The sequence below is a fragment of the Palaemon carinicauda genome, chromosome 30 (assembly GCF_036898095.1).
Source record: "Palaemon carinicauda isolate YSFRI2023 chromosome 30, ASM3689809v2, whole genome shotgun sequence".
Taxonomy (NCBI): Eukaryota; Metazoa; Arthropoda; class Malacostraca; order Decapoda; family Palaemonidae; genus Palaemon; species Palaemon carinicauda.
In genome coordinates this window covers 78,782,628-78,805,050 of record NC_090754.1, presented here as the reverse complement: position 1 = coordinate 78,805,050, position 22,423 = coordinate 78,782,628, and the positions used below count along the sequence as shown (strand labels likewise).

Genomic DNA, 22,423 nt, shown 5'->3' with positions numbered 1-22,423 from the left:
AACCATCCTCCCTGGTGCCAGACCCCTCTCGAGTACCTCCTTCTCCAGGAAACGCTTTACATCCTCGCACCAGTAGGGGATCCAGATTTATAGTCTTATTGATTCTCCCCTGTAGAGGCAGACAATATGTTCTTTCCTACCCCTCTCCTGAGACCTCCCTCTGTCTCTCGATAATGCCCTCTATTTTTAAGTATATCCTCAGGAACAATTATGCATTACATGATCCAGTTTGAGAAAGTGAGTGGAATATGTGGTAACACTTTTAGCTGATGTGCTTGACAGTAAGCAGAGTAATAAGAAACTCTTGTCTTCCTTATTCCTGTTTGTTCCAACACGAATACTTACCTCGAACTACTTTCTTAGGAGTTACCTGTAATCTCCTCTCTACCGACCAGAGTTTTGTTTAGTATACCCTAAAACCCGTTTTCTATGTAGGGCTATCTCGGGCGTAAGAGAACGTGCCCCGAGGGTAGCTTTTGCGCTAGGTCGAGGTCCGCCTGGGTCGTGAGCGTCAGTAAGTTCTCTGGTCGCGACGTGTCAGCACGTCGCTCTCGTCTCTCTCGACCCTTTGTGTGCGCCGCGTGTGTCCCACGTGTTTACCGCGTGGTAACTTGTGCTCATTCCTTGTGTTCCTGTGTGTTCACTACCCTTCCTTGTGCTTCCCAAGTGTATTCCTTTGATTCCCTGCGTTCCTGTGTCTTGTGTTTGTGCGTTATGGAGCAGATCCACCGTTGTCCTGGGCCTAGAGCCGGAAAATCGTGTGGAGCGTTCCTCTCCAAACCTGAAGTGGACCCTCACTCCCTTTGCTCTTCCTGTAGGGGCAAAGTTTGTTCGTCTTCGGATACGTGCCTCGAGTGTGTTGGTTGGAGTGATATTCAGTGGGTGCGTTACGGCACGAAGAAAAAAATCGTCGAAGCGTTCACCCAAGAAAGCTAGTGTTTCTTCGCCGCTACCGTCGCCCAGTGAACGGTCCGACGGGGCTTCTCTCTCTCCTTCCCCTACCCAGAGTAGGGGACAAGGTAAGTCCATCGTGGGGAAAGAACCGAGCGTTCTTCCCCAGGGGTCTGGTGAATGTGAAGTGGGGGTTGCGGGGCCTTCTCGGGCTAGTGAGGAGCCCGGTAGTGATGTGTCAGGGAGCTCTGGAGACTCGGCCCTTGTGCTTGGGGGGCACGTTTCCTCCGATGACCCCATGTGGTGTAGCAATGTTGTTTCTGTGTCTTCGCCCCCTTCGTGGGCCTGTGTTTCAGGTTCTTCGGCAGGCGGCGACAACCAGGGTAAGTTAGGTTCCGCAGGGAGTGATGCCTTCGGTTGGAAGCTTCCGAAGACACCAGGTAGGTCCCCTATGCGGATGGAAGAGGGCCTGGATTCCTGGTTCCCTAGTGTTGGGCGCCAACCCTCGTTTCCAACCCCTCTCACGGAAGTTCCTGAAGCCTTCCTGCAACCCTCTATCTTGGGTACACAACGAGTCGCGAAGTCCCCCGCGGTCCCTGCTCCCGCCCGCCGTACGGTAGGTACAGTTACGTTGGGCTCTTCGGAGGAGTCTTTCTCGTCGGGAGAAGAAGCCAGAAGGAGTCATCGGCGTCGTAGGGAGCGGTCCAGGAGCAGGCGTTCCCGCTCAAGATCACGTTCCAGGTACAGCAGGAGGCGCTCCCGTTCTCCACGAAGGAAACACAGGATGAGTAGGTCACCTGATGGCGATTGGGTTTTCGTACCCCGTGAGTCGGAGATACAGTGTTCCCCGGACCGGCGGTCCAGGGAGTTCTCGCCAAGGAGACCATCCTCCAAGCATAGTTATGACCCTCGCAGGGAGAAACGCGAGAAGGACTCGGCAGGCAGGCGTAAGACCGCGAAGCCTCCGGTTCACCCCGCCCAGCGGGGGGAACCGCTCTTCCTTTCGGGCAGCCCGGCCGAACCAGCCCAGCTGGTGCGGCCCTCGGACTTTAAGGAACGGTTCCCGCTGTCGGGTCAGCCCACGGGAGCCGCGTCCTCGTCCTCCAGGGAACTGGATCGGACACTAGTCCTCGCCGGTTCGGCGATGCCTGTCCTAACCCCCGCCCCTGGTGCAGAGACCTCCGCCGGGGAGGACCAGTACCTCTGCAGGGGAGTGCCTGTGGTGCCAGGACCAAGGCGCCCGGTGGGAGTGCCCGGTGACCCGGCTCCCCGGGCTCAAGCCGAGGCTTCGGCCGACGGTAGAGAGGGTTCCCCGACGGAGGACTCGGCCTACAGAAGAGTAATTGGCCTAATCAGGAGACATCACAAGATCGAGGAACCAGCGGCTACCGACGAGGACTATTGGAGGTCCAGCCTTATCCGGTTGATGCAGGCTCCTGCCCAGCCGAAAACCTCCCTGGCTCTTCCTGTAGCCCGGGATCTCGTCCTGGGACAGGAGCACGTGGATAGAGTGGTGGCAGGTAATGCTGAAGCCCCCAAGACTCAGAACTCTTCTAAGTTGCTCCAGGGGCTCAAAACGCAGAGCAAGGTCTATGTACCAGAAGGACGACGGCCGGGAGCCTGCAAAGTAGAACCTTCTCTCGACATCCTGGGGCAGGGCGTCTCGGAGGACAGAGCCTCTTCAGCCCCAGTTTGTTTTTCTCCATCGGAGGCTGCGATGATGGAGGAAATGTCTAGGGACCTAGTAAATGTCTCCTCTTGGCTAGACTGGTGGGCTTCCACATTAGTAGGAGTGCAAGCTGCTTTTGACCCTACAGACCCGGAACAGCAAAGCCTCCTGAGGGAGCTTATCACCTCCGGGGGCAAGACACTTAAGTTCCTGACTTACCAGTCCCTCGCCCTGACAGCGAATTGGGTGCTTCGCAAGAGAGACACCATCCTGGCGAAGGTGTCCCGGAAGGTCCCAGACAGAGAGGCGAGGGCCATGAGGAGCCTTCCCTTGTGGGGTGACTCCTTGTTCCCCTTAAAGGACTTGGAGGCGATCATGGAGAAGGTGTCTAAAAGGAAAGAATTAAACACGCCCAGGCCTACGCCGGTAAGGAGACCGCCCTACAAGAGGTCAGTCTCAGGTAGTGCCGCGATGTCTCAGGCCTCTCCTAGCATGACGAAGAGAGAAGCTCCTTCATCCTCCTGGGCCTCAGCGCCTCAGGGCCCCCCCCCCCCACCCCCGGTAGAGGAGCCCCGGCAGCTTCAGCCTCCTTTAGAACAGGTTATTCTTCCTCCAGGAGAGGCCGTTCAGGCCGCTCCTCCAGGAGGAGATAGAGTGGGAGGCCCCCTATTCCTGCCCAAGCCTCATGTTGGGGGATGCCTCAGACTATTGGCAAGCATGGAAAGCTCACGGAGCAGAGCCCTGGACAGTGTCCGTACTGAAGGAGGGCTACAGGCTACCGTTCTTAGCAGAACCCCCCCCCCCCTCTAATTCCGGCCATCCGGTCGAAGTGGCTGGTTCCCAAGAATCCGTTGAAGAGAGCTGCCCTTCAAGAGGTGTCCTCCATGTTGGAGAAGGGCGCTATGGAGGAGATCCTACACCCAGGTCCAGGTTTCTACAGTCGTCTGTTCCTGGTGGAAAAAGCGACAGGGGGGTGGAGGCCGGTTATAGATCTGTCGGCCCTCAACAAATTCATAAGGAATACAGACTTCAAAATGGACACTCCGAAGTCAGTCATGCTGTCCTTGAGGGAGAAAGATTACATGATGACCATAGACCTCAAGGACGCTTACTTCCAAATTCCGGTCCACCCCTCGAGCCTAAAGTTTCTCCGGGTGAAATGGGGCTACCCAGATCCTGCAATTCAAGACCCTTTGCTTCGGATTATCAACAGCGCCCCAGGTATTCACGAGAGTCTTCACGACAGTCTCAGTGTGGGCTCACGAACGAGGCATTCGCCTCATCCGGTACCTGGACGACTGGTTGCTTCTTTCCTCCTCGAAGGACGTCTTGAAGGAGCAAGGGATGAAACTTCTCCAGTTTTGCAAGGATCTGGGTATCGTGATCAACCCGGAAAAATCGAACCTATCCCCCTCCACCAGAATGACCTATTTGGGGATGACACTAGATACCCTTCTGGGAAAAGCATTTCCTTCGGAAGACAGAATAAGCAATCTGAGGGAGATCCTTCGTCCGTTCCTGTCGGGGCAACCCAGGAGAGCGAAGGACTAGCAAAGACTAAAAGGGCATCTGGTGTCGTTGGAAAAACTGGTTCCCCAGGGGAGAATCAGGCTCAGAGCCGTCCAATGGAACCTGAAGAACCTCTGGTGCCAACTGGACTCGCAACAAGAACTAATCCCAGTCCTACCAAACACATTGCCCTCCCTGGAATGGTGGCATTGCCGATCGAACTCGCTCAAGGGGATGCCCTTCGCGAACGACCCTCCCGAGTTACTTCTGTTCACAGACGCCTCCAACCAGGGATGGGGAGCCCATCTCCTCGACGAGACAGCGAGAGGAACCTGGATGGACGGGGAAAAGAACCTACACATCAATGTCCTAGAGTTGAAGGCAGTCCAGAAAGTTTGCCTATACTTCGTCGATCTACTAAGGGGAAACACTGTGGCGTTGATGTGCAACAACGCCACAGTAGTAGCGTACATAAAGAAACAAGGAGGTTTGAAATCAAGGGAATTGTGCGATCTCGCCCTAGAGATACTAGATTGGGCAGAAACGAACCAGGTTGTGTTATTAGCAAGGTTCATCCCCGGGAAAAAGAACGTGCTGGCCGACGGTCTCAGCAGGATGGGTCAAATAGTAGGGACAAAATGGTCCCTCCTTCCAGAAGTAGCCAGGCTCATCATCCAACGTTGGAGTTCTCCGGTGATGGACCTCTTTGCAACCGAACTGAACGCGCAACTTCCCGTGTATTGTTCTCCTGTCCGAGACCCGAAGGCAGCCTTGGAGGATGCCTTTCAGCACATGTGGGACAGCCTAGACGTGTACGCTTTTCCCCCCTTCACGTTGATAAGGCAAGTACTCAACAGAGTAAGGACTGCCCGGAACTTAAGGATGACTTTGGTAGCGCCCTGGTGGCCGGAGAGAGAGTTGTTCGTAGACCTAAAAGACCTGACAAGTCAACCTCCATGGCCACTCTCCGACAGGTCAGACCTTCTACAACAACCGCATTTTCTCAGATTACACGACAACCCACAGTCTCTACGTCTTCACGCCTGGAGACTATCGAGCGACTCCTGAAGAAGGAGGGGTATTCATCAGCTACTGCTAAGAGGATGTCGCTATACCTGAGAAGGTCGTCAGCAGCGGTCTACCAAGCTAAGTGGGCTTCCTTCACGAAGTGGTGCGCTTCGAGACACCCCTCAAAGCCTCGGTCCCAGACATAGCGGACTTTCTGGTATATCTCAGGGACAAAATGGGAATGTCAGTCCCAGCTATAAAAGGAGTGCGGGCCACCTTGGGTCAAGTCTTCCTCCTGAAGGGCATCGACCTGGGTTCCTCTAGGCACATCTCGATGCTTGTCAGGAGCTTCGAGCAGTCCTGCCCCCCACAAGCAGTTAGGGTGCCTCAGTGGGACTTAGCCAGGGTCCTGAAGATGTTAAGTGGCCCCCCCCCCCCCCCTCGAACCAATGAAAGATATCGTAGACAGGGATCTCACTCTCAAGACAGTCTTTTTACTAGCCTTGGCTTCCGCTAAAAGAGTAGGGGAGATCCATGGGCTGTCTTATGACGTCTCTCATTCGAGGGGGTGGAAGGAAATATCTTTCAAGTTCGTTCCTTCTTTTGTAGCGAAGACCCAGAACCCAGCTGTCTGGGATCCAAAATTCGAAGGTTTCTCTCTACCAGCTATCCCTAGGACGGGGAATGCTGAGGATTTAAAGTTATGCCCGGTCCGTGCCATTAGAAAATACCTTGAAAGGACGGCTCATCTCCGGCCAGGCATCAAGAGCCTCTTCGTTTCCACAGGTGTTACTAAGAAACAGGTATCCAAGAATACCATTTCCTTCTGGTTGAGACAGGTTATTGCCAGGGCCTACAAGGAAGAAGCTCTGGCCTTACCAGGCATCCCCAAACCCCATGACATCAGGGGTCTGAGTACGTCCTTAGCCTTTGAGAAAAACATGGCAGTGGGTCAGATCCTTCGGGCAGGTACCTGGTCTAACCAGTCAACCTTTACTGCCCATTACCTCAAGGACTACTCGAGGAAGTCCTTAGACGGGTTCTCCATTGGATCAGTCATCTCCGCGCTCCAAGTGATTTAACGGTAAAAGCCCCAGGCTCAATCGTGGATAGCAAACCGGGAGACACAGATTCGTTCCCTTTCACCCTATTCCCCGTTTTTCCCTATCCTTATGAGAGATAACCCTCCTGTAACCATTGGATAACACGTTCTCCGCAACTGCGTTACTGGATTCAACATCAGAAGAAGTTTTTCAAAGGGGGGGTACTTAGACACTAACGTGAGCTCTTTGTGTAGTTACCCTATTGTCCGTTTTCCTAGTATGTTTTGTTTCTACCTGCCTAGGCCTCTTGGCTTCCGCTTACTGGGTCTAAAGGTCAGAAAGGCACTCCCACCTCCTAAAGTTTAAGTCTCCTAAGAAAGTAGTTCGAGGTAAGTATTCGTGTTGGAACAAATAAAAAATTCTAAGTAATTTTTATTTTTCCTAACATACTTACCGAGAACTACTTTCGGTAATGGCCCTCCCTACCTTCCCCGAGTGCCTCTCTGCCCTTGCGAGAATTGTGCAACATCCGAAGAACTTACTGACGCTCACGACCCAGGCGGACCTCGACCTAGTGCAAAAGCTACCCTCGGGGCACGTTCTCTTACGTCCGAGATAGCCCTCCATAGAAAACGGGTTTTAGGGTATACTACACAAAACTCTGGTCGGTGGAGAGGAGAATACAGGTAACTCCTAAGAAAGTAGTTCTCGGTAAGTATGTTAGGAAAAATAAAAATTACTTAAAATTTTTTATTTTTCTGAGGCTAAACTAACTAGCTATTTGGTCCCATGAAATTGAACCACTCTTGATGGAACTTGATGTTTATGGAGGTGTAGACCCAAATGGTATATTTCCTTAGTAGTACCTGTAGTTTTTTTTTTTTTTTTTTTTTTTTAAACTGCTGATTTCTCAGCTCCTAAGTCCTCCTCTGTTATTTTCTACAAGTTAGCAAAAAGAGGTTGTTTTAGCATTTGTTGGAAAACTGATAATGTTACTCCAATTTATAATTGTGTTTGTGATAGCTCTAGAGTAGCTGATTTACTGCCCAATTCCATAACTCTCAGATTTTGAATGTCTTTTTGGAAAACACCTAAATAAGAATGCTGAAGGAAATCATCTGTTCCCTAGTTTGTAATTTGGCTTTTGTAAAGGCCTTGGAGTATTTAATGCCCTTCTAACAATCTCCAATGTTGTACGGAAATCCCTTGATTGTGGTCAGGACGTTCGTATGATTGGCCTTCATTTTAGTGCTGCCCTTGACAGTGATAATCATGAGGTCCTTGTTTTGAAATTGAAACTGCTGGGAGTGGGTTGGTCTTTTCTTAGCATCATTAATGAATTTTTAAGTAACAAATTGCAAAGAGTTGCTGATGGGCGCCATAGTTTGTATATGAATTGATATCTGGTGTTCATCAAGGCAGTGTTCTTGGCCATTACTTTTCATACCATATACACATTATATGTGGTTTGACCTTGTAAACAATCTTATTGCATATGCAGGTAATGCTACTCTCTCTGCTTCAATTCCTTCTCCTGGGGTTGCTGAATCCCTTGATAGAAATCTAGCTAAAATTAGTGCATGGTGCAAATTATGGGGCATGAAGTTGAACTGTATGATTGTAAGCAGGTTGAGGATAGTGGCTCCTCAACATCCAGATCTGAGCATTGGTAATGTTTCTTTAGTACACTACAACTTTTTTTTTATAATTTTAGGTGTGATTCTCAATAGAAAATTTACTTTTGAGAAACTCATTAGGTCTGTTTCTTCTTCAATTGCACAAAAATGGACTTATTGAGAAAGTCTTTGAAGGTTTTCAGCAATCAATCTGTTCTGAAGTGTTTTCATTCTTTTATTTTGCTTAGTTTCAAGTATTGTTCTCCTTTCTGGTCTTCAGGTGCTGAATTTAATCTTAATTTTCTGGACGAGAACTTGTGGTGTATCAATTTTTTTATTTTTTATATTGATATTAATCTTTGACACTGTCGTTTGGTTAGTTCTTTATGCATGTTGCATAAGAATTTTTATAACTCTGACCATCCTTTGCCTTCTGATAATCTCACAGTCCCATCCTTCTCCTAATTTTAGGTATGCAGTTAATTCTAATAGTTATGCCTTTTCCATCATAAGGCTCAACACTACACAGTTTTTTAGAAGGTTTACTCCAGCTATGAGGAGTGTTAATCAGGCAGTTGAATCGGTGGAACTTCATATGTTCAAACTAACAGCGAATGTTTATATGTTGAACAGGCTGACAGAAATCTCTCTTTATAGTTTATATATGAAAGATCTATTTTTGACACTGTCGTTTGGTTAGTTCTTTATGCATGTTGCATAGAATTTTTATAACTCTGACCATCCTTTGCCTTCTGATAATCTCACAGTCCCATCCTTCTCCTAATTTTAGGTATGCAGTTAATTCTAATAGTTATGCCTTTTCCATCATAAGGCTCAACACTACACAGTTTTTTAGAAGGTTTACTCCAGCTATGAGGAGTGTTAATCAGGCAGTTGAATCGGTGGAACTTCATATGTTCAAACTAACAGCGAATGTTTATATGTTGAACAGGCTGACAGAAATCTCTCTTTATAGTTTATATATGAAAGATCTATTTTAATCATGTTACTGTTCTTGAAATATTTTATATTGATTATTCATTACTTCCTGTATAGTTTATTTCTTTATTTCCTTTCCTCACTGGGCTATTTTTCCTTATTGGAGCCCTTTGCCTCATAGCAAATAGTAATAATAGCTGCAAAAATAGGCCTCTTCCCTGCAACGGACTTACCTCGTCCCCTACGCTGGGTAGGGGAAGAAGGGCGGGCGCTACGGTCTGCCGAGTCGTCTGGTGAACCTGCAGGCGAAGAAATGTTGGAATCTTTAGGCATCTTCTTAGCTGCCTTCTTCTTCTTCGTCCCGAAGCGCACCCACTGGATCTCAGTCCAATCAGCACACTCCGGGCATGTAGAGGTAGGGGAACACGCTTTCCCCCTACACGTGGAGCACAGGGAGTGGGGATCAACCTCAGGCTTGGAGAGGAAAGCCCCGCAAGCATTTAAAGCCACAGGCCCAGGGCAATGACGAGGATGCTCCATAACACAAAGCTAACACACCAAGAGAGACAAGGATGAACGGGAAAGGGAAAATGAAAACACGTGGGCAACACGTGGTAAGCACAAAGGATCGGGGGACACGAGAGTCGCACAATGTAAGAGAGAGCGCGGCGAGATGTTTATCGCGTCGCGACCAGAAACTTACTGGCGATTCGACCTGAGCTAGCACGCTGCCTGACCCCGGGGTCGCCTCGGGGCATGTACCACACTGCCAGAGGTTGACCCCGTAGAAAACGGGAAGAGGGAGATAAACTACAAAAAGCTGGTCGGTTAGGTAGAGTTAACCAGTAACTCCTAAGAAGGTAGTTCTAGGTAAGTATGTTAGGAAAAATACAAATTACTTAAAAATTTGTGATTTTGAGGAAATAATGTTGACAGTTGCCAACTACTATACTGTACTCAGGTATATTATTATTTTGTTTTTAAATTTTTCCCATTTCCTGAGTTAATCATTTGGCTGCCCCATGTAAATAAAGTTAAAATGTATTTGAACAGTGTGATAAAATACTATTGATATGTTGATGTTTAATTGCAGAAACTCCTACCACAATACAATAATCGGCCAGGAAGGAGAGTTTTACGAAAAAGTGTTGTGGTTCAACGACAGCTACCTCTTCTTCCCAAAGCTCGGTCACAACCTACGGGGGTTATAGCCATGAAAGTTCTTCCACATGTTATTCAGGTTAGTTTTAATTTCTTCAGTTATATAGTACAGTTCCTAATTTATCTGTTGTACAGACTTGTCATTTATGTTTTTCCATTTTGAGAGACATTCTTTGTGAACCTTGACATTTCATTCCTGAATAAAAATTAGAAGACTGTCTGTTGGCTGGTTGGCAATAGAGATTTCTAGTTCCAAGTTTATAAGTACCTGAGTTCCCATGTTCTACCTCACTATTATGAGCCTCATCTTAGAAACCCAGTTGATTTTATTTGTAATATTTTTTATCCTATTTTTACCATGATTTTCAATTTAACTTTATTTTCTGATCGTGCTTCAATATATAGACTTTTATTAGAAGTAGGTGATTTGACTGTGTATATTTTAGTATTGGTGCTACATTATCTTGCCTTTCTAAGTTTGATATTGATTAGTTTCTATTTTCTACACTACATTTTTTTATTCAAGATATTTTGCATATCTAAATTATAAGTTAGAATTTACTAATATTTGGACAGTGATCTCCATATGTTACTGTAGCATTACCCTTGATTTTTTTTTACTGATTTTATTAACTCAACTTTTGAATTCATAAATAATAACTTGGATTTTGAATGTTTTTTTAAATATCTGTAGTGTAATCTATATATTAAGAGTAATTTTCTACAATTTTTTCATAATTGAAATAGGCACAGTAAGGTACAGTAGATAAGAAAAAATAGTAAGAAAAGGTGAATGGTTTTGTTTAAAATCATGAGAATGTCCTCAGTAAAGGTTTATTCTTTTCAATGGCGGTCCCATGAAAATTAGAAGTATCCTCTCCATTTAAATAAAACAATTAAAAAGTGGTGTAATATTGATTGTAAAGTAATTTGAAGCAGTCACACTTATTAGGAATTGCAAAATGGTCTTAAGGAAGATAGGCAAATCTTATTTTAGATTTGTGTATGTTTTGTCAGCGTATTGTTGACGTAACATATGTAACCATTTTGAAAATTATTTTCTCTGTTGATTATAAAATCTAGTTTTGAACAGTATTGTTTTTAACCCTTTTACCCCCAAAAGGACGTACTGGTACGTTTCACAAAACTCATCCCTTTACCCCCATGGACGTACCGGTACATCCTTGCAAAAAACTGCTATTTAAATTTTTGTTTGCATATTTTTTTATAATTTTTTGTGAAACTTCAGGCATTTTCCAAGAGAATGAGACCAACCTGACCTCTCTATGACGAAAATTAAGGCTGTTAGAGCAATTTTAAAAGAAATACTGCAAAATGTGCTTGAAAAAAATAACCCCTGGGGGTCAATGGTTGGAAATTTCCAATTAGCCTGAGGGTAAAGGTTAACATACTTGGCTATAGAATATGTATATATATTTTTGGGGACATGCACATATACAATAATATAAAAGGTTATGAAAGCTGATCCATAAGTGCATATTGCAACTGTTGCCAATTCCTGTTGACTTTTCTTGATAGGCTAGTTATTTGTTTTGCATATCGGTTGTGGAGTTAATGGTAATTTGCTCCAACATTGATACAAACTCTCATTCTTTACTATGGATATATGTTTCAGCGCGAGTTGGAATTTAACAAAGAAATTTTACGTGATGTCTCAATAACCCTCCGCTAGTTTAACCGCCCCACTCTAACACTTTCCCATTGAGTTCCTCCAAATTTTGCAACGGTCAAGTGCAGATGTCTCATCTTTTCACAGTCTTCTGGGTTTCTTTCCTTCTGAAGTCGCTGCAAAACTTTAAGAATTTCTTTCCCTTTACTAGCGTGTATGGATTTAAGACTTGCAATCTTGCTGGTTTTCCCTGGCGTATAAGGCCACGCATGTGGCACGTTTATGTCAGCTGTGGAGACTGATCCACACTATTTTTGCCCTTGCAGAGAGATCCTCACTGATTTTGCACTTCTTGCAGACAGTACCTCACCAATTTTGCCCTTCATGCAGATGGATCCTCTCCGATTTTGCCCTTCGTACAGACGGATCCTCCCCAATTTTTCCCTTCGTTCAAATGGATCCTCACCGATTTTGCCCTTCTTGCAGACAGATCCTCATCGATTTTGCCCTTCTTGCAGACAGATCCTCATCGATTTTGCCCTTTTTGCAGACAGTACTTCATTGATTTTGCCCTTCTTGCAGACAAATTCTCACTGATTTTGCTCTTCTTGTAGACAGATCCTCACTGATTTTGCCCTTCTTGCAAACAGATCCTCACTGATTTTGCCCCTCCTTGCAGACAGTACCTCACTGATTTTGCACTTCTTGCAGACAGATCCTCACTGATTTTGCCCTTCTTGCAGACAGTACCTCACAAATTTTGCCCATTGTGCAGACGGATCCTTACCGATATTGCCCTTTGTGCAGACGGATCCTGACCGATTTTGCCCTTCGTGCAGACGACACTCGTGCATGGAGGCTTTGCCCTGCCGGAGCAATACAGTAGGCTAAGGAAGAAGTCTAAAAGGGATTATTCACCTTCAAGTTCATCTTTCAGGTTGGAGAAGTCCTTATTTCTTTTTCCTATGCCTCCTTCCTTCCAACCTTCCTCTTCCCTGTTTGGCTTCCTCCGGAGGCTGATCGAATAGGAGTGATGACCATTTGACCTCCTGGTCAGGCAGAACTCGCTGCTCCCACTAGCGAAATAGTGGTGCCATTCACCTCTTGACACTCTTTCACTGTTAGAGGTGCTGAAGCTTGAGAGACAGCAGAAGTACGCAGTTGCCTCTACTGTGGTTGGTCTTAACCTTTCCCATCGAATTGCTGGAGGGGAGACACTTCCAGTTAGTCCTGTGCTCCCCGCAGTGTCATCCTCTGTAATTCCTCGCCAACCCGAGGAATTGCAGGCAGGTACTCTTCGGAGTTCCAGCCAAGAGCGTTTATACCCCGAGGTGAATGCATGCGCGGAATCTTTTCAGCATGCTGAGTTTGCTCAGTCTGATGTTCCTTGTGAACCTCAATCCTGCGAGGATGGTTGACGCTGTCACCAGCTCGAGAGGTTGTCCTCCTCTGAATGGTTTTCCCCTCGAGTGAGTACCAAGTGAGTGTGAGGTTTTTTGCCACCACACACTAGCTTTCTGGAGTCAGGTTCTTAGAAGCAATCAGGTAGTAGTAACCAAAGACTCTCTGGAGTCATAGACGCTTTCTATCGTGCCCTACGGACACATTTGAGTCTCCATTGAAAAGAACGAGGATTTGTGTTTTTGTTGGAACATATGTAAAATTTGGAAGTAATTTGCATTTTTCCTTATTATACATTCCTGAGTTCTTTGAACACACTTGTCTCACCATCACCTTCCCCCTCCAGAAGTTCTGCCTGCAATCAAAAGTGGAGGAACTCACTGGGTGAGTGTGTGAGTGGGGAGATCAGTGTACTCCCCACTAACCAGCGGAGGGTCATTGACACATTGCATAAAAGTTTTATGGCTAAATTCCAGCTCGGTTTGAAACATATATCCATAGTAAAGAGCTCAGGTTTGTATAGTTAGGAAAAATATAAATTACTTCCAAATTTGTCATTTTATAGCTTTGCTTACACTACGGTTTTTCATCACAAACAACTTCTGTAGGTTTTATGTGGTACTTAATGTAGCCTACATAGTCTAGGTTAACTCCATAGTTTTTATACAGTGAAAGTGTAAATTTAATTTCTCATTCTGGATGATTTGTTTAGGTCATTGGAATTCATATCATGTAGCCTAACATGAAAGTAATTGTGTATTCAAAAGACAAAAGTTGAAGTTATCTTAGGCTATGATTTTAGGTGTGCCGTAAATTCAGTTAATGTGATTACTTGTTTCATCTGGTAAGATTTCTTTCCCAAATTTGATGGATTAGCAAGGTTATAATATGCTTCATATTTCTCTTTAAGCTTGATTGAGATGTTTGTTAAACAATATACAACTTATTTGCAATGTTATAGTTGTTTATCATTGGTGATTTTAATTTTTTCTAAAATTTTCTTTTCTATTTTACATTGAATCTGGTAAAGGGAATATTCAGGTGTGTTTGTGTATGTAATTTCAATGCTTTACTGTAGTTATTTTCATAGAGACGGACTTTATCAATTACTGAAAATTTAATACTCAAATTTAGCCACCAATTTCATGTTTAATACATTAAATTATTTTTTATATTTAATTTGTATTGTTTTCAGCACAAAGATTAATTTTTGGTAGATAAAAGACATGCATAGGAAGTTTATGGAAAAAAAATTCTCCAGCATAATGTGCTCCTGAAGTTGTTACTACTCCAGGTCTACACCTCTGGGAATGTGCTGAGAACCGTTGAGTGCTTTGGTATTTGCTAAGGTTATAACGTACGGGCCTATTTTACCCTTTTGAGTGCATGGAACTGGCCTGCATTTTTGTTTGACTACTTATTGATCTTTCTTTGCCTGAGAATTATCTTCAGGGGTTATTGTTCTCAGGAACCACTACAGGTTAAAAGTTAACTCTGCAGTCAGTTATGGGCTAGTTTAGTCTAACCACCTCAGTACCTGCCTATTACTACTAATCTGCTCCCAGTTTGGTATGCTCTCAATTCATCTGTCTCTGCTGTTTGGCCTTCTGTCATCAACTGCCTTCGGTGTCTGAAGTAAATGATTCAACTTTGGTTATGGACACTAAGTTAAGGGTGGGGTTCCTCTATTGTATGGTGTTTACTGACAGTAGCTGAATCTCACAAGTGTTCTTTATCAGAGCATCCAAAAGCAGTGGCTATGAAGGCAACAACTATAGGCAGAAAGATTACAGGCACAGTAGCATAGGGCAACACTTTTATGGTTTAAGTAGTTATCGACTACCTAACCATAGGCAAATTGTCAATATCATGTTTACATGCAGGACAGTCAACTTGATTGTTTCACGGCTTTGAAGGTTGATCCATTTGTGATCCTGTTCCCAGGGTGATATTGAGTATATTGATGTAACACTGTGTTCACAGCAGTTATTGATAAAGATTGGTCAATCTGGTTCATATTAACAAGAATTGGTTGACTAGAGCAGACTTGGCCAAGTTTAGAACTGGACAACTTTGCAGTCTTTTCCCATTGGCTACAGTCAAGCGACTTCATTTCAGGTTATTTTTTACCTGCCTAAGTGCCATTACTTTGTGACTATGCAAAATAATTGTTCCTTTGATGACAGAGTGTCAACTGTTGGAAATTTTTAGATGCAATCAGAGTAGATATATCATCAAGAATTTTTGTGGTTGTCCAGCATTGTTGAACTGGTTCATTGATTTTGGGATTGGATGTAGCATGCAGATACAACAAAACGTTTGGCCTTGCCATTAATGATCAACAGACTTTCTTCTTATGCTGACTGCAATCATTTAACAGCTATCAGTGAATTAGTGAAATATTTTTACTAGTGAAAGATGGCAAATTTATTGGAAACCACTGAGATTTTATGATCCTGGGCCAGTCTGCAGCATAGCATATTTTATGTATTATTTTGTGACTCGACCAGTTACAGTTTTAGTTTTTCATTTAATTTTTATCCCTGTTATATGACCATTTTTCTAACTTGTCTTCTATTAACAGGAATGGCAGTATCAATATTATTTTTGCTTGGCCCATTCAAAACTTGTTGCATTCTTGAGCCCATAGACTTGTTCTGTTAGACTTGGTACCATCAACAATTGAGATAGTGCTACCAAATTTGGTGAGCTGCAGACTTTTAATGTGACATCTTAACCTTTTTTATTCTGACATCTGTGATCGCAGTGATAACAGACCAGCTCCCACCTTAATCAGTTCCATCTTTGAATGCAATACCACCACCATGAAGAATACAACCAGGGTTTAACTAATTTGAAGTCTAAATTTCTTTATTGAGAATTTAGCTGTATGGTCTGACATAGACATTGATTTTGAGATCACCAACAATGGCTGTTGTTGTAAAGGAGGTGCTCTGGTGGTCATTGGCAAGATTGGCTGATTATAGAAAACCTGGTCATTTGTTGGGTTGCAGGAGAAGCCATTTCACTTTGACTGTTTATAAAGGGTGTGATAAGTGGCACCTTGCAATGTAGTAATCCTGTTAGTTATGGCAAGTGATCCTCAAAGGGTTATATCTCAGATCTAATACCTGACTAATCAAGTTTAACTGGACTTAATATCAATTCTGGCATGGTCAGTATTTGGGGCTCTTATCTTTACTGCTATCATTCTCTGATGGTTTTATGATTATACGGCAGTTAGGGGGATGCCATTTCAATGGTGTTTACTCCTCGGATTGATTCAATAGCAACTGATGGTGAGACGTAATAAATTTTGCATTTAATAGGGAGAAAGTTTTCACATTATTCAGTATCACTCCTCAATCTGGATTTATGTCGTCATTACTTGTCCTTCAATGACTTCAATTGATTTTGAAGAGACAACAGTCCTTATTTTGTATTTTAAAAACTTTTGTAAAATTAAATTTACTATTGAATGATGTCTCTTCTTTAAAGGACCTGTGTCATGATCTTTAACACACACTGGTGCCTGGGGAAATCTCGGTAGACTATCATGGTTCCCTCTATTCAGAAAACAGAAAACTGAAGGGAACTATACTTCTGCTTGCAGCCTTGTATCATTGGGACATTTACAGCAAATAAAGGCCTTTTGTCCATAACAAGGTGGCTAATGGTTTTAGATACATGATCTGAGAATTGTCAGTAAGAAGGTAGGCTATTACCTATGAATTTCCTAGATATCCAACTGACTTTTCAAGATAACATGAACCCTGTAGAAGATTTCTAACCAGAGAATGCTAAGCATATTCCTGGGAATATGACCCTGGTGCCACATATAAGTGTCCATCTTCTTCAGAGCAAAATGACTTCAACCCCTTAGGATCCAAGCCTGTCATCAGCATCTTTGTCTTTAGCTAGAAGGAACAGTTTCAGGATACCAGTCCTTATTAAAGTTCCAGGAACTCTTAACAACCAGATTCATATGTTTTAGACTCTTAAAAACAACTTTTTTCACTCAACTTTTCAGGGGTATCTCTTCCTCGGCAGATTGGTCCTAAATTACGTTTAGGAAGTACAGTAATATAAGATTAGTTTTAAAGATTTTTTTATTTTTAAAGAAAAATCTTTTATTTTTTTTGGGTATGTAAATCCATCTTTGATGTATTATGGCTTGCCTTCCTATCCCTAATTTCTTCTCACAGCCATATTGATAATACCTTGACTACATGAGAGGTATGGTTCTTACATGAAACAGTAGGCTGCAGGTATTAGACAGCTAATTATTGCTTTGGAATGAAGTGTATAGAATTGATAACTAATGAATAAGATAGTGATAGGATTCATAAGTAATGAATAAGATAGTGATGTAAATGTATTTACACAAAAAATATTTTTTTTCTTAATCAAAGATATGATTTTTTTAGACTAATGGCATGTTATAAGTAATAATGTATTGACTGGATATTTCAGAAATTTGACTTGGAGGGAAATCAGATAAAAAGCTATCTGCCAATCAGTAAAGCAACTTCTCAGGGGTCACAATTGAGACCAAGTGCTCAGGCTGTGAATGCACACATAGTGGCTTCTTCATTGAATGTTGGGACACCTATTCAAGTTGACCACCCTGTGAATCCTAATACTATTCAATTAACAAGTCAACAAACACTGCCAACACCACAAAGAATCCTGCCGTCTATGCCTGTGGTCAGTACAAATCCACCAGCAACCAATGCGATATCTGTCAATGTATCAGGGCAGCCACTTCTTACAGTAGAGCTTCCTGCCCCTGTTACTTCACCAAATAAGCAGCCTGGAATTCTTAGTGGTGATAGTTGCCTACCAGGAGTTGTAAGTGCTCCGCCTGTGACTGACTTATCTGAGTTATTAAAACCTGCTTTACTTGTTGATAATACTCAATCTCAGATAACCGTTGTTACAAAATCACCAGTTAAAAGCAGCGTTTATGGCTCAGATAATTCTAATCCTCTAACTCCTAGGAAAATAGATAATTTAATAAACTCTGCTGTTTCATTGTCTCAGAGCTTCAATTATGCATTATCTGGAGACAGTAAAGAGTCGCTTTCACCGGTTTCAACAAATGCCAATTCAAGTAATACAAATATTAATGGTATACTAAACTCAATGGTTTCAGAAGCTTTGAGTGATTTACCTGATCTCAGTACACCACCTGGAACTCCACACCCATTTTCTAGTACAAAATCATCTGGTGAAAGTACAAGTTTTTTGTCTCAGCTAGAGAACATCTCTTCATCAGTTTCTACAACTACAGCTTATCCATGTATTCCTTCACCATTACTTTTTAATTCATCTTTATCATTGGACTCATTGCCCAGCTTAAATAATGGGCTTCCCGTCAACACTCAGCTAGTCAGTGCCCTTCCTACCACCACCACATCTGTAGGGCTTTCGAATATGCCAGCGCAGATTGCATCATCTCTAACTGCATCTTCAGTAACAACTTCATTATCACCCTGTACCTCATTACTTGCCACACCAACCACAAGCCACTTAGAACTTTCACCCTCTCCCATGCAAACAAACAGCTTTTCCTCACTTCTCAATACCCCAACTCCTCACTCCACCCATAATAATCCCTCAAGCTCAGGGGGAGACATATCTCCTCCTACACCTCTGACTGCACTCTTGCATTCACCTTCTGCAGGAAGTAGCAAAAATTTCTCAAATATGTTGGATTCAAATGGCCGCAGCAGCGCCAGTGGCTTAGCAGTGCCAGATCTCTACATTCCAGAAGGATCTTTGAATTTGCCATTACTTGACATATCAATGGGTGGAACTGTTTCACTGAATGAGCAGGCTTCTGGGTTGTTGAACAGTGAACTAGATTCAAAAGGTGCTGAGTATCCTGAAAGTACGACAGCAAAGCATGATTCATCAGATTGTATAAGAAGTTCTACTCCAACACCAATAGTTTCAAGTGAAAATTGTATGCAGGGGACAAGCAGTGACAAGTTACTGGACATAACCCTTGGAATATCCAATTCCAATTCAAGCTTTTCAAGTAAGTGATCATTACATGTTGGTTGTTTTACTTTATTTTATATGATTATGCTTATGCTAAAAAAAAAATAATAGCAGAATATAATTTTTACGAAGGTAGACTTTGTTACATTATTTGATTGTGATTTTTAGTTTGAAGTTTTTCAAGATGTCATAAAAGACATTTCCTATCTATTTTTGGTGAAAAGTGTTTGATATATATATTTTAAGGATGGAAAATTCATATCATTAGGCTTGCTCAAAGGATTTATTTATAAAAGAGGTAAAAATTTATAGCAAGGCAAAGTTAAATTAATTGGACTGTACAGCCTAATGAGTGTAAACTAAAAGGATATTTGAGAATTTGAAGTTCAAAAGCAATTTTGCTGCATCCCTGTGAATGTTATAAAAAATAAAACTTTAATGCCAAAGTGAACACCATGTAAAAGATTAAGCATGGATTATGTTCTGCTTTTGTTTTACAAAGAGTTAATTCCTAATAAGATACATTCATTGTATTTGAAGACAATTTGGTTCTATGTTGAAAAAAAGTAGTGTTTGTACTGTATTATGCAATGTAGTGAGTTTTTCCTTTGGATTAAGTATGTCAATGTCTATGACTACATCATTATTTTGTTACTGTTTTAGGCTAACAGTTTGTTTGATTGTATAGAGGAGAGGGAAACTTTTGTTGCAAGTAATTTTAAAGTACTAAGCCTCAGGGTGTGTTGTTAATGTTGTTTTGATTTTCAGGCTTGTTAGCTTCTGCCACACAAACTCCAAAAGTTCTGGACTCCTCTATTTTAGGGGCACTGAATATGGACAACCTAGACTGCGGAACAGAGTCGGGGAATAGAGGTGGTGTTGGTAATGTTCTTGAAGGGATATCGGGTGTTGAAATTTCTGGCTTTCCAGCGTTAGACACGTCTACACCATCGCCGCCGCCTTCACCATCCCGCCTTCTTCAGCAGGGGGATAACCAGTGGTTGAATAATGAAGTCAATGATTTTTCCCTCTCAAGTTTTCTTGGCCATTTTGATTCCCCTGTCAAGGGCTCAACATCAAGGGGGTCTTCTCAGTCCAACCCCCCTGACTTACCCATGCCTAGTCTGGTAACTGTATACAATGAAAACAGTGTTGATTTTATTGCAAAATTTGCAGAAATGAAAGCTAAAGCTTCTCATACTTACAAAAACTGAAGCATTAATGTGAATTTTTTTTTTTTTTTTTTGGAAAATATATGCAATACAAATTTGTAGATAGCAGTATCCTATTGTATATTTTGTACATACAAAGCAGATTTATATCACCATAAAGATATATGGTTTACAATTTTTTACAGGATGTTAGAAAGTTTTATTTGAAGTTTTATGCATCAAAAGTAGTAATTATTTTTGTAAATTTTGTTGCTAAAATTTGTATACAGTAGATTAAATTCCAAAGGAAAATAACATATGCATTATGTTTATAAAGACACTAAACTGAACACCATAGAGTTAGAATGCGTGTTGTATGCGTAAGCTAGATCCCAAAGATGTATTTGATTTTATTGTAAGATAATTCAAAAATGAAAAATCCCCATGGCTTTAAATGAAAAAGAAAAATGCAGCTCTTCACAACTTTTTACATTAATATAGATTTTTTCCTAAATGAAATATTTCTTTTACCTTTGTTTCATGTTTTTTATGAACAATTTTATTGCAATTTTATTGCAAAGATTATATTTTTATTTAAGAGGTCCCCTTTTTTGTTTCATTTGTTTGATGTCGGCTACCCCCCAAAATTGGGGGAAATGCCTTGGTATATGTATGTATATTTCTGAAGCAGTTTAATGATTTAAAGCACACTTTTGTGTTCTACATTCAATGTTTTACTAGTTTGAGGTTAAATTTTGTCTAGAGAGTGTATATTATGATTTCTTTTATTAGTTTTCCTTGCATATTTTACACCATATACTTCACAGATTTTATTCTTCTTAAACAGTTGTAAACATATTTAAGAAATTTGAAAGAACTATCTCATTGAATGATGACACAATATTTGCTTGCTGTTTTGGCACTGTAGAAATTTAAATCTCCTTATTGTGTGGGACTTTTACCAGGGAACAAAGTGTGATCTTTGTAGTATAATTGTGCTCTTCATTTTATCCAATGCCATTCAAATTTGTTTTGAGGCAACATAGATAAAACTAATTTTGTTAGTGGTGAAGGGATACAAATTATTGACAAGTGCCTAAACGAAGTAAGTATAATTGGCAAAATTGAATGTCTTCTTTTCACAGTGTTTAGCCATGTATGTAATTATTTTTCAATATTAATCTTACCCGATAATCATGTAGCTGTCAACTCTGTTGCCGACAGAAATCTACGGTCGGGATACGCCAGCGATCGCTATACAGGTGGGGGTGAACACAACAGCGCCATCTGTGGTCAGGTACTCCAGTACTTCTTGTCAACACCACCTCAATTTTTCCTCTGTCGTGCCTCCGGCTAGACCTACATGGATACGCTGTTAATTCTGGAGTTATTGTTCACGATTTGGTGATGTATTTGCTCTAGAGTTTAGCCTTCGCTATTCAGGAAGCTTTATCATTAGCTTAGCAAGTTTTTTGGAATTAATTTGATTTAATTTTGGTGACGAAGAGAGTATGAACTCTCTTTCACTTTTTAATGGCCGACCCTTCCCTTAGTCGGAAGGGTTGGTGTCGAAGAGAGTATAGACTCTCTTTCTTAATTTTGCTTAACAAAGTTATAGATTTATTTTATATCTCTCCGCCTTTTATAGGCCTCTTCGATTAACTTCCTTTTATTATAAACTTATTAAAATTAATTTTTATTTTTTTTTTTTATATGCGACCTTTCCTAATAGTAGGCGGTCTTTTCTTGGAACCGAAGTTAATTAACATTGAGCCCGTCATTTCGTTTTTACCTGTTAACATTTTATGCTATTTTAATGTTTTTGAAAGAATTTCTTTGATAGTCTCGTACTGTTTTCAAAGTTGAACTAACGTTTTGTTTTGTCTCTGCAGTTGTTGACGTTCAGAACGTTCAACTTGCGCTCTATCGTTACGATAGAGAGAGAGTATTAACGGTTTCACGTTGCAGTAAGAGTAAACCGATTCTAGCGTTTTGTTCATTCTTTCTTAGCTTAAATGGTTTTAATTCTAATAAAGGAACTTTTTATTTGGGAAATCTTTCAGTTTTTTTCCTTTAACAATAATATGTTTTAACGATATATATAATTGGGCTCATCTCTCAGGCTCTAAGTCAAGAGAGAGAGAGAGAGATAGAGACGGAGGGAGAGAGAGGAGGGTAAACGTTTCGTTCAAGCGGGTAACGTTGTTATCGTTTTTGCTCTTCTCCCTAGTCTCTTTAGGGGAAGAAGGTAAACGTTTCTAGAGTTTTATTCTTGTTCCCAGGCTTTTTGCGGTGAGAGATTTTAAACGTAGTTTATTTGATCTAGTGTTTAGTCTCTTTTCCAGCCACTGAATTATTTATCTTTCATTATGTTTTTCTGTTACATTGTAATACTGTTT

The 22,423-nt window shown here is 42.0% G+C and overlaps 1 protein-coding gene across 1 annotated transcript in view; it reads left to right on the top strand.

Annotated features, from left to right (window-relative positions):
* The window catches only part of crm (cramped chromatin regulator), a 118,425-nt gene extending 97,235 nt beyond the window's left edge, over nt 1-21,190 (top strand). The window contains exons 13-15 of the mRNA XM_068354111.1: nt 9,769-9,915; nt 17,341-18,910; nt 19,642-21,190. Coding sequence (XP_068210212.1) covers nt 9,769-9,915; nt 17,341-18,910; nt 19,642-20,087 — 2,163 coding nt within the window. The 3' untranslated portion in view covers nt 20,088-21,190. The remainder of the gene's footprint in view (nt 1-9,768; nt 9,916-17,340; nt 18,911-19,641) is intronic.
* Nucleotides 21,191-22,423: the final 1,233 nt, after the last annotated feature.